Source organism: Aspergillus mulundensis (genome assembly GCF_003369625.1).
Source record: "Aspergillus mulundensis strain DSM 5745 chromosome Unknown scaffold_12, whole genome shotgun sequence".
NCBI lineage: Eukaryota > Fungi > Ascomycota > Eurotiomycetes > Eurotiales > Aspergillaceae > Aspergillus > Aspergillus mulundensis.
Genome location: NW_020797900.1, coordinates 931517 through 943545, shown reverse-complemented (window position 1 = coordinate 943545; position 12029 = coordinate 931517). Strand labels below are relative to the sequence as shown.

The 12029-nt window shown below is 51.0% G+C and overlaps 6 protein-coding genes across 6 annotated transcripts; 5 read left to right on the top strand and 1 right to left on the bottom strand.

Annotated features, from left to right (window-relative positions):
• Nucleotides 1–1008: 1008 nt before the first annotated feature.
• Nucleotides 1009–3195, top strand: DSM5745_09599 (uncharacterized protein; the record flags this gene model as incomplete). The annotated part of the gene is made up of 4 exons (XM_026751615.1): nt 1009–1032; nt 1086–1133; nt 1210–1852; nt 1919–3195. The coding sequence occupies 4 exons, from the start codon at nt 1009–1011 to the stop codon at nt 3193–3195; spliced, it is 1992 nt and encodes a 663-aa protein (XP_026599963.1).
• Nucleotides 3196–3911: 716 nt separating this feature from the next.
• Nucleotides 3912–4632, top strand: DSM5745_09598 (Mg-dependent acid phosphatase; the record flags this gene model as incomplete). The annotated part of the gene is made up of 2 exons (XM_026751614.1): nt 3912–4108; nt 4167–4632. 2 exons carry the CDS (start codon nt 3912–3914, stop codon nt 4630–4632), a joined length of 663 nt encoding a protein of 220 aa, XP_026599962.1.
• A 564-nt stretch (nt 4633–5196) lies between these two features.
• DSM5745_09597 (uncharacterized protein) lies at nt 5197–5713 on the top strand (the record flags this gene model as incomplete). Its single annotated transcript, XM_026751613.1, has 2 exons — nt 5197–5558; nt 5611–5713. The coding sequence occupies 2 exons, from the start codon at nt 5197–5199 to the stop codon at nt 5711–5713; spliced, it is 465 nt and encodes a 154-aa protein (XP_026599961.1).
• An 85-nt stretch (nt 5714–5798) lies between these two features.
• Nucleotides 5799–6551, top strand: DSM5745_09596 (uncharacterized protein; the record flags this gene model as incomplete). The annotated part of the gene is made up of 1 exon (XM_026751612.1): nt 5799–6551. The coding sequence occupies one exon, from the start codon at nt 5799–5801 to the stop codon at nt 6549–6551; it is 753 nt and encodes a 250-aa protein (XP_026599960.1).
• A 752-nt stretch (nt 6552–7303) lies between these two features.
• DSM5745_09595 (protein kinase family protein) lies at nt 7304–8656 on the top strand (the record flags this gene model as incomplete). Its single annotated transcript, XM_026751611.1, has 1 exon — nt 7304–8656. The coding sequence occupies one exon, from the start codon at nt 7304–7306 to the stop codon at nt 8654–8656; it is 1353 nt and encodes a 450-aa protein (XP_026599959.1).
• A 657-nt stretch (nt 8657–9313) lies between these two features.
• Nucleotides 9314–10943, bottom strand: DSM5745_09594 (uncharacterized protein; the record flags this gene model as incomplete). The annotated part of the gene is made up of 2 exons (XM_026751610.1): nt 9314–10706; nt 10864–10943. 2 exons carry the CDS (start codon nt 10941–10943, stop codon nt 9314–9316), a joined length of 1473 nt encoding a protein of 490 aa, XP_026599958.1.
• Between the last annotated feature and the right edge of the window lie 1086 nt (nt 10944–12029).

Genomic DNA, 12029 nt, shown 5'->3' with positions numbered 1-12029 from the left:
GGGCTTTCTGTTCTGATCCGGGTAGTATTAGGATCTTGCTTTTGTTCTGTGGCTGAAATTATGAAAGATGTTTGAAAGCTGTCATCGAGCTCGCCGTGCGAAGGATACTAGGCTGTGTCTGAGAGCCGAACTGGTTAAGTAGGCCTGTAAATCCAAGACAGCCTTTATTATCAGGCAACAGAGCTATTATGTTTCCTCAGAGGCAAAGAGCCCTGGCAAAATGGGCGTTATTTTGAGAGAGTGAATCAATATGCAGCATTAACACAAATGTCAACATAATCTCCAGTCCTGTCCACCAACTTCCATTCACAATTTCCTCCCCCACTCCTAGATTTGCAAGATATCTACTTACACCAACCAACCCTCCTGTCTTATAACTCATCTCTTTATTCATCTTCACCTACATCCAACTCATCCAAGACTGCCTGCTCCAAAATCAACACTGATAACTTTGAGCAGATAATTACCCTTCAGATCATTCTACTGTCTGGCTCCATTGACGAAAAAACAGTTCTCAGAGATTGCTAAAGCAATCGGACTAGTCCAGGTGTTTCCTGTCTTCAGACTCTCCCGTCCTCTTCTACATCGAAAAGCCGTTCTGGTAAAGGCACGGCCTTCTCTGCCTCTTTGTTTCCATTGCCTGAGAGTTCTATCTACAAAAGGTACGTGACCATCAATGAAGGGACTATCAATGAAGCAATGGTTGGCAGGTTTCGTGTTGTATATCCTTTCTTGGCCGCGTTCATCAGGACCCCGTGGACCCTCATGCATCAGACCTTATTATGACCACACTCTTTTTGTCTTTATTATACACTGCATCAGGCGGCTTGATGAACACCTTTGCTTTCTTTATTTTCCTTGCACTCTTTGTCCGGTTGGTGTTTAAATGCTTCTTCGCCCCAATGCTGATTGATCTTGCGTTTGCAATGCAGGTTCGAGCAACACAGCACAACAAACAAAACCATACTCAGCGTTTCGACCCGAGATAGGGATGCCGATTATTCCAACATGGGGAGATTGACATATTCAGCTGTACGTTCTATTCCAAGTGGCCCGTTTGTCGTGACTGACATGTCTTTTTGCAGAGAAAAATTGGCGGCATCAAGGCCGGCCAAGTCGTGTCCAAAGATCTTGTAAGTTCACCTACCATAGCTTGGCATTCCTTTCGTCAAGGAAGAGAGGGGACAAGATAGAAACTGACAATAACAGAAAAAGCGCATCCCTCCTGGCATTGGTTCCAAAGCAGCAGCTCGCGACCCGACTCTCGAAATCGACTTGACCGGCAAGTGCCTAACGGACGAAGGCTTCTCGCAATTCATTGACGACCTGATTGAATGTGTCCGCTACCGCGATGAAGCGCATCCCGTCGGCCTCGCAAAAGTCACGGAGTTCCATCTCCAAGGGAACAATCTCACTGTCCACTCGATGGCAAAGCTCGGCGAAATAATCGCGAAGAATCCAGGCGACTTACGCGAGCTGGATCTCTCGAACAACGACATTCGCGTGGTAACCGCAGAGGAGAAGGATATCTGGAAGTCGTTCTTGTGCTCTTTCAAGAACTGCTATGTCCTTACGAAGTTGGATATTTCCAGGAACCCGCTTGGTGTAGCAGGTTTGGAGATTCTTGCGAACGTTTACATCAAGAGTGACCTTGAATACCTTGAGGCCGATGCCGATGCTATTGTTCGGGAGAACCTTGGTCTCGCTCATGATGAAGACTCAGCGCTTGCGGAAGAAGCTAACACGCTCAAAATCGGTGAGAACAGCTCGAAGGAGAACAGTGATCCTCGCTCGGGCACGGGTCGTTCGAAGAAGTCGCCTAACAAAGGTGGGAAGACTGGTAAGCAGAATGGTACGCCCTTTTCTATCTCTCTTCGCTCAGTCTGAAGCAGCATGTTAACGATGGATTGTGTCACAGGAACTCCCGCTGCAGTTACCCCTAGCAAGAGCGTTGCCCTCGTCGATCTTAAAAAATACGCTTGTACCCGCGGTCTCCGTTCCGTACCCTACTTCATTCTATCGAGTATTGAGCTCGAAAACAGCAGCGCTATCCACCTTTCACGCATACTCGCCACTCAGCGCGCCTCTGAACAACTCCTTACCTTCCTTCCCCCGGGAAAAGCATCAGCCATCCCAGAAGCCGCCGAAGAGGGAAAGAGCATTATCTGGCTGCCAAACAATAGTTTCGCAGCTACAGCTAGGCGCCTACTCGATGTTACTGTGTCGATTCTCGCCCACAAGGCCAAGGACCAAGTGCAGGAAGCCTCGGATGTCGAAGGTCGTACTGACGAAGAAGACGAAGACACAGAGACTGACGAAGACACGAAACGCAAGATGCAAGGCAAGCTGGCGCTCGAGCTCAAGAGGCTGACCAAGCGTGTGCAGCTAGAAGCGCTTAAACAGGAAGGCGTTCATGCTAGCGATATTGGCATCACTGCACTTAAGATGATGGTTGTTTCTCGTGCTCTGCTTCTCGAGGATAAAGACCGTTTTGTTGAGAATCTTGAGCCGGGACAAACTCAGCTTGAAACCGAAACTCTTGAAGGAGCTACAGATGAGGAACAGGTGGAGCACGATCTAGGCTACGTTTCGGAAGAAGAAGACACCCTCGTTGAGCAGTCGCCTTCCCCTGTCGAGTACCTCCCCGAGCCGCAGTACACCTTTTCCCAATCTTTCGCTGCTGGGCCCTTCCTCCCCGGTGCCAAGCTGTTCGACGAAGAATTTCCGGCTCTCCAGTCTATGCGCCAGGAACGACGGCAGCCCCAGCCCTCCGCCAAGCCCGTGACCCCCGAGCCTGAAATAAAGGAAACACTCGCAGCAAGCCCTCTCACCGTTCTCACTTCCAGCCCTGGCCGCCCAGCCTCCTTTGATAACAGCACCAAGGCAAACACCCCTTCTGTCACTACCCAACCCACTCGTTCCTGCAAGAGCAATGTGCGGGGTAGTGGCGCGCAAAAAGCACGCAAGCAAACCTGGCGCTTCGGTCTCCCGACCGAAATATGGCGGCGCATCATCGCAGAGGCCGTAGGGGCTGAGGGTGTTCTTGATCAAGAACAGCAGCAGCACATCATGCAGTATGCCGCTGACTGGGACGCTGTAGCATATGAGCTCACAATCAAGGGCGCGGAGGACCATCAGCAGATTTGGAAATTCCTCCACACTGTCGGTTGCTTAACTTATTCGCCTCTAACTTGATTTACGCGTCATTGTATGACCTCGTCGCTGGTCTGTACTGGCCCGTCTCTTAGATATAGCTGGCTGGCCCTTTGAAGCAATGAACCATTGTCTGTCCAGCGCCACTCAACTCGCTACGGTGGTGACGCACGTCTAGATCCTCCATATGTTTTAGTACGAAAGAGAAAGCTGTACGACGGATAGGAGGAGAGAAAGATTCACCTCTGACTTGGGATAGGACTAGATGTTTTTCGCTTTCTTTTTATGTACTCCAATCGCTCAATTCAACTTCGTTTTTCAAGTGAGAATTGAGCCATAAGATAGAGAATCCAGATTGGGATACGGCCAAACACAAGAATACTGTACATACTTATGTAACAAGCTGGTCGCAGAGGAACTGTCACTAAAAAAATCAGGCTTCTCCGTAGGTCAAAATTATGAGATGCTAAAGAAGGATGAAATGAGGTTATTCAGAGTCTCGAGCCCTAGCCGTCCCAGCAAGTGACGTCATTATTGAAGTGCTTGATAAGATAAGTAGATACCACGTGATCGGATAATATCCCCGCAATTTCCGATAAGACTCGCTCTTCTACAACTTTCTGCTTTCTGCTACTCGAACAATCGCTTGTGGCCAACGCTCTTTTGTCTTGTAGTCTCTGGATACCCTGACAATCACTGATTCTGTTCTCGCTGAATTCGCTGTCTTCAATCTTTCACGCCTGAAAAACCTAGACAAAATGATTCGCGCAAGAAGAACGAACACCGCGGTGCCGATAGAGGACTCCTCCAACTTCCCCTCCACCTTCACAGACGGCCTTCCGCTTCCAAAGCTCATCGCTTTTGATCTTGATTACACTCTCTGGCCTTTCTGGGTAGACACCCACGTCACGCCCCCAATCAAGGCGCGCGACAACAACTCCCGCTGCACTGACAAGTAAGTCCCTGAATTTGCCACCCGCTCACTCTCCAAATCTGACAAGGGATTTCCTCAGATGGAATGAATCGTTCGCTTTTTACCCCCACGTCAACTCCATCATCACAAGCTGCAAATCCCGCTCGATTCCTATGGCCCTGGCCTCGAGGACGCACGCTCCCGATCTCGCGCGCGACATGCTCAAACAGCTGCACATCATCCCGAACTTCAGCGATAATCCCTCTGCGAATAAGGTCCGGACGGTTAGAGCGCTTGACTACTTTGAGTACATTCAGATCTTCCCGGCCACGAAAACGCAGCATTTTTTGAAGATTCACCAGGCGAGCGGGATTGCGTATGAGGATATGCTTTTCTTTGACGATGAGGCGCGCAATCGCAACGTTGAGACAGAGTTGGGCGTTACGTTCTTGCTTGTTAGGGATGGCATGACGAGGGAGGAGGTCGATAAAGGGGTTTGGGCCTGGAGGAAGAGGAACGGGATCAAGCAGAACCAGAAGGATGGGGAAGAGCAGGTGAGGAATTAGATGCTACCGAATTTATGTTATATGAGAAAGATAGATACCCCATGGGCAATAGACTGTTTTGAATTTTGAATATGTGATACATCCTATTCTTTGCTGCCTTGTTCTCGCCAAGGACATCCGCTTGAACCTCCCGCTACTACTACCTAACCGGCCTCCACGTTCCTGCTACCTACGCTAGACAGCAACGCTTCAAGCATGGCCATTTAAAACATTGCCCTGGTATTGACGGCGCTATCCGCATCTTGATCTAGAGACTCAGCATGTCAACGTATCTTTATAGTGGCTGCGCCCCCTCGATTCGACTCTCTCGTCCAGTCTCAAAGCCAGTGCCCGCCATGCGCACAAACCGCGACTACAAACCACCATGAAAACCTTCAGGACCTTGCCACGGATTGGCCTTATCGCAGCCGGCCTTCCACCGGTACGCCCATCGCCTATCTGAGTCAAATATACCGGCACTAACACCATCAGGAACCCTCGCGCAAGATTGCTTCGCGAACGCATCAACCGCCGACGATGCCGTGACCGTGAGCAGCTAGGCTTACCTGAGCCGTTCTTTACCTAATGCACTGCTATAACCGGCTATATCCGTATAACAAATCAGCTATCGACCCGTCGTTTGTTCTAAATGATTTCTTCAACGTCGCTGGGAGGATTCAAATGGATGATGATGACGATCAGGGATCCGAAATTTTATCGTCTTATGTGATGCCCGATCTGATTGCCTTGAGTGGGCTGCATTTTTGTGGAGCGTCTGATGTGCAAAGGCCCGCTATTCAAACCATCGAGGAGTTGAGCTTGATGTCTTGGGCTGGCGGAACTGCGGATCTGTCTGCACTAGTTGAGACAGGGAGTGTTAGGATTGAGGGGCCTTGGGAGTATGACTCTCTGTTGAGGGTAATCATGACTCTTCTGATATTGGTACAGTATATACCTGCAATCACTCTAAATAGTCACACCGAAGCTCATCGTCTGCAGCAGTATCAACTGCGAGCTGAACATGGATGACATCTACAACACTGATTCGGATGCCGCAGTATCAGTGAATCTGCCTGTTTTGGAGTCTGCGACATACGGTTAATGCGAGCTGTGTGAAGTCTGGCCAGCCTTCCCTATATGCGCTTGCCGATTAAAGGCTGACTAGGCCAATGGATTAAAGCACATCAATGCCGGCTCTACGGACCATGGGCCTGAGCGATTCTCCCGCGTCGTCCGGGTTTGAGCTTTATTACCGCGGATGGCCTACAGAATGCAGCACGGAGCCGCTGCATACCCTTTACGGGCGTCTCGCTCTCGTGGAGAATCATCACGGTACGAAACCTTTAATCCTCTTACGAAATTCTATCTCTCTGTATGCAGAAGGCCAGCTAACATCTGACTGGTCTAGGCTTGACATATCTCCCATCACGAACCCCAGCGCCTCGATATACCTCAATGCTACGACTCGCTCCAATATCTCATCCCCTCTGCAAGGGGTGTTGAGCTTGGATATCTACGGCAGGATCGCTGAGTTGGCGAGTGATGTCCCACAACTTTATCTCACCAGGCTAGCGCTGGACCTGAATCAGATACAGAATTCACTTTCCGTCCCTCGTATCTGTCGACAAGCTCAAAATCACCTCAGCATCACCTCGGACTACGATGATACCCTCCTTTGCCGGTCGTCCATGCAGTATTCTTTAAATAAAACAGCGACAACGCCGTCTGATAGACCATCCTGGTGCAGCGGATCAAGCGATGAAGACGGATACAAAGACGATGATGATGAAGAGACCGACACCGACGAGCACTCTCCTGGTTTGTCTGGTATTAGATGGTCCTTGAGAGCCGGAGACATGGCCGGGATCGTCATTGGCATTGTTGTCTTCGTGGCACCGCTGCTGTATCTGTGTGATGAGGAGGAGCGGAGAGCGCAGTAGCAGGAGGAGGCGCAACAGGGATGGGATTCAGCTTGGAGATGCAAATCTCAAAGCCACTGCTAGTGTTTATGTGTGTGAGGCATGAATACGCATGGGGAACAGCATGAGGCAGTAATACTACTGTCGTTGATGACGAGCATGGGGGTGCGCCGCCACCGCCCTACCCGGAAGAATCCGCCGGCGATGTAGGATTCTTGATTTTTTATTATGTGACTATGTAGTACTCAATAAATGTTTTGGAAATTACCCAGGGGTGAGCATGTCTCCTCAGAGCCTCCGGATCTACTGAATCCTTGCTCCAGTCGTTTCTAGGAAACGCCATAACCATCAGCGAGGAGTATCCCAAGCAAAGACGTAGCTGATCTCCATGCAGAAAAGCAGATAAGTGTGTCCATAACAACTGATCAAATACTCCATACCCCAACCAGAAAATCATGTCCTTTGCCACTGGCACCAGTCCTGCCTGAGTAGATGACTGGTAGTGTGGCCTGGGTTCTTTCACTGAAGAGCCTTTGTTAGACACCAGTGTGTTGCTGGCGACCTTATTCACCATCCACATTTCTTCAGCATCTGGCTCCCATTGTTAAATTGGCCCTTGACCACAAGTTTCACATTCAGGCACCTCTGCTTTCTATTCTCCCCAACTCTTCTCTCATCTGGCGGCACCAACTTCCATTTTCTCTCCTCTCCGTCCTCTTCCCTCACCATCTCAACCAAAAACACAACCACCAAAACTCAACCAGCACAAAGCAATGCACCCCCAAACCCAAACTCAACCCCGACCCCGCTACCGCGGCCACTCAACCTACCAAAAACACACCCAACCCGCCTACAACCACGAATACCACATCGGCCACGGCCCCAACCATCTCGGCACCGTCGACGCCGTCACAGACGCAACAACCGCAAAGCTAAAACCCTACAGCCTAAAGTCCATCGCGCTCTCTCGAAACCCTCAGCGCCGACAAACAAGCACGCAGACGCTCCTCTCTGAAATCGCGCACTTAAAAGATCTGCATCATAAACACCTCACTGCTCTAATCGCGACATTCACGCACGAGGACCCGTATAACCCGACTTTCGGGATCGTCACAGCCCCACTGGCGGAATGTGATCTGGAGGATTACTTCGGCTCGTTCTGGGATGAGAAGAGCAAGCAGTATCAGGCGTTTGCGGCGGGGTGGTTCGAGTGTCTTGTTAGCGGGCTGGAGTATCTGCATCGCAATGGCGTCGTGCATGGGCGCGTGAAGCCGAGGAATATCCTCGTTAGGGAGGGGGAGGTGCTCTTCACGGATTTCGGGATCGAGAGGAAACGGTGCGAGATTAAGATCAAGGATCCAACGGGGTTTGGTTATGAGGGGTATGAGGGGACATCGACGGGCCGGGTGACGGTGGATTATGCGGCGCCGGAGGTCCTGGCGCAGGAGTTTGCTGCGAGGACGATGACGAAGACGCAGGCGTTGACGGCTGTGGCGGCTACGACTACGCAAGCAGCAGATATCTTCTCGCTCGCTGCGATATTCCTTGAGATCCTGATTGTCTACCTTACGCCCAATGCGCTTGACGCATTTCGGGCCCGTCTGGCGAAGACTCAAGCCTCCATGACCGTCGGCCATAAGCACAAGGGCGACAAAGCAAACATGCACCTCTCCTACTCCAGTCAAACAACGCTCGCAATGCGTATTGTCCGAGGAACTGTCATCGGGAGCGGCTCGCCAATCACGGGCGAGTTAAACTCCGTCCTTGACCTCTGCGAAGAGATGCTGAATACAGATCCGCACGCTCGGCCGACTGCCGCTGGTCTAGGCTGGTGCTGGACGTACGGACATTTCTTGCCTCCTTCATCATGCGGCGTCACACATTACCCGTGGCGATATCTCCCGAAGGCTAATGCGGAGCCGGTTATTGGGACGAGGATTGAGACTGCGACTGCGAGTGTCTTGGAACAAGTCTTGGAGGCCCATGAATGGGCGAAAGCGAGGGCGATAGTTTGGTTGAACAAGGTACCCCTTCATGACGGGAGGCTTATTTTGCAGATGGCGAGGGATCGAAACGACAAAGAGGTTTTGAAGTATCTGGAACGGAATCTGATTAACAATTTCTGAACAAATACGGTGTATTGGCGCTGGGCTTTTGTTCGCCATCACTCAGGATGTACCATAGCAGAGTTACGGTGTGATAAGGAATACAACAATGATATGAGTCGCATTGCAGCAGGAAAATCGACCATGGAGACGCGTTGCGTGTACATGCATCTGCAGGAGTGAAAGTATTCCGCTCTGGAACTTCTCCGGAAGGCTCTTTCCTCAAATATCCTCTCGGGAATAGCGACATTGCAAGAACTGCCAGGTGGCGAGGAGAGCGTAAAAACAACGCCTCCGCGTGACCAAGACTATTGCACGACAGACCCAACTGTTCAATTGTTACTGACAAGGTTCGATATGTCAAGGCCAGGCCATCCTACTGGACAACCAGAGTTCAGATCATGAAGGCTGGCACATGCTTTGGGAAATAAACACAGGGCACTGAGTTCATGAATGGATAGGTGCTGCGGTAAAGATAGCGTATAATAAGTTCTACCACTCAGTTGATTGAAAGTTATGAGAAGGCAGTGGCTCAACACTTGGCCAAAATGTGAAGGATTCGAGGACCGTACATTCATGTCCTCTTGGCACGTCAGAAGACTGCTAATGCCAGGCGCAAACAAGCGGCTGTGCGAAAGGTGGCATATCCGGTTTCCAGTAGTAACCCCTTAAGAACACCTATGGCGAGTCGTATACTACTGCCGGCACCCACTTCCTTACAGTCTGGAAGCAAGGCCGATCTAGCATAACCTTTGCATAGCTCAGGGCATCCTCGAACGCAATACCATTGCAATTGATCGGTACCCATCTGTCTCCATTTTGATCGGACATCAGACAAGGGATGTCGGCCGCGGCGACCAGCTCGGGCTCAATAGAAAGCTCAACACTCATCCGTTGCAGAGCTTGTAAGGCGGCCCAGTTGGCATCGAATGCACCCTCCCGGTGGGGCCAGGATAGAAGGATGTCTATCGCACGATGCCGGACGCTGTAGTCGCGACACCACAGAGCCGCAAAGTATAACGGAGAAATAATGCCAGCTTCCAAAACGACGGTCGGGCGGACGACCGGGTACTTGCTTAAGAGTCCCACGATCATGTTGACATGTGCCTCATACTCCGAATTGTAACAGTCTAGTACGGTCTCATCGCGTACGAGAGCTAACCTGATCTGGAGGCCGAGACTGCGGAGTTGTATACGCAATACGTCTGCTCCCCTTCGCTCATCCGGAGGAAGAGTGCTACATGAGCAGAACGGCTCAAAGCGGTGGCCGAATATACCGAACTGGGATAGAACCTGCAGCTGCTGAGATTGGAAGAAATCATAGTCCGTGAGAATTTCCTCTTCCGACAGGTCTTTGCACAGGAACACAAATCGGAACGCAGTGCTGGTCAAGAAGTCGAACGCTTGGCGTGCCTCGCTCAGATTATTGAACGCTGTCAAATTGTCCATGTAACCCGCTGGGTAAGCAACTCCCTTATTTGCGCTGAAATCTTTGCAAGCTCCGTATTGTACAGCCTGTGCTTCGAGATTGGCGAAGGCGGCGACTATACATGGCGCAATAGGCCTTTCGGAAGAGTCTGAGACCATGGCCTCGTTAAGGACTTTCAGACCACTCTGTAGATGTAAAAACGCGTCGTCGTATTGGCCACGCAGCAACTGTATCATGACAAACAAGAGGCAGCATATAAGCATTACCTCTCGAAACCGCGGATCCTGCGACGATTGGCGCCGGCTGAGCAAAGCGAAAGATCGTCCGCATTGCTCAAGCGCGAATAGATGCCACTCGTTCTTGAGGTCTTGTCCCGGTAGAGGCATACCGTGTGTCTCGGAGTCTTGGTGTACGGCGCTCAGGGCAATGACGGCATGATAAACTGCAGGGTCTGACTGGCTCATGTGGCAAAGTACTTCCTGCCAAAGGCGCGAGTCGAAAGAGTCCGAGAGTGTCGGAACCGTGTAATGCTGAAAGTACGAGTAGCATCGCCGCTCATCTGTTGTTACCGCCCAGCGAAAGCCATCGGTGATCTCCAGGGGTAGACTCTGCAGTTGGCCCTTATCTTTTCGGGGGATGATCCTGGAGCGAGGCAGTCGTTGGAGATCATAGTCACAGGTGCGACCGGTGCGTGTACAATTGTTGCAGGCGACAGGAGTTTCATCGCATTTCACGTGGCGCACTCTGAAGATGAAGTCAGTCCAAACGCTGCAGTCGACCAATCTTGCAGGGGACTTACCGGCAAGTACGGCAGCCTGTCCGGGACTTTTTGGTGCCGCCTCTGAGTCGTTTTTCTGCGACTCCCTGCGTATGTGTCATCGAGGTTGAGACAAAGGACAGTGGGCAAAGGATGAGAAAGAAACGAGCTCCGTTCAGGGCAAAATTGAGGCGAAGAGGCTCAGTTTAAGGGTCTCGGGTGGAGGATGGCGACAATGGACGGCCCAGTTTAGGCCCGTGGGGGCCGTTTTCGACAGAGGCATACTAAGCCTGGCCTGCATCGAAGCAGCTAGAGAGTATCCAATGATCCAGCCAATGGAGGTAGGCTGGAGTGGTTGGCAGGATTCATTTATGAAATGGCGGGGGGCCTTGCAGGAGTTAGCTCTGCCGGGAAAGGAATGATAAGGCCAAGTCACGTGCTATAGCATACTAGAACAGGAAGGAGCCACCATTCACCATTCACCCTCGGGGAGAAAGCGCCGAGCCGAGAGTCAGTTGCGGGCTAGACCCGCTAGACCCTTGGAAGTTGGAGAAGACGAACCTAGCTATGACAAATATGTACTCCGTAGCGTCTCAGAATTGAACTATTCGCCAGTTTCCACTTTATATCCCTAGCACGGGGGCGGCTCTATATTTCCTCAATTATTATCCGGCTCTGCAGCCTACCGGGAGTAAGCACTTCCTTCAGCCCTGGACTATCTATACAGAGCATCCAATTCTCATTGGCTATGGACTTGGAGTGGTCTATAGAGTACGAGCGGAACATGCCGCCAAAATCACCATTTTGAAAAGGCGCTTCAACAGAGCGTCGGCAATATACTGCCAATGGAGATGAGTCAGGTTCACTTGTTGTCTGAATACGTAGGTCCCGTCATTTCTAGGGCGCAGGCTTTAATGCCGGGAGTAATGCGCGTGGCGCGGAAGGCTAACCTAGCCAAATTAGGAAATAGGGCATAGCTCTATTTCTTTATAGAATAGGGCCTTTAATAGGAAGACGTTGTGTATTTATGGTAAGAATTAATTACTAATTCTCTTCTTTAAGTTGGAGTTCTGAGTTAAACTTGGTGTTTTATGCGTCATGTGACTGGCCGCCGCCTTGGCGCGGGGCTAGTTCGGCGCCGAAGTCTCTCCGTTAGGCGGCCTTAGGCCACTATGCGTCATGTGACTGGCCGCCGCCTTGGCGCGGGG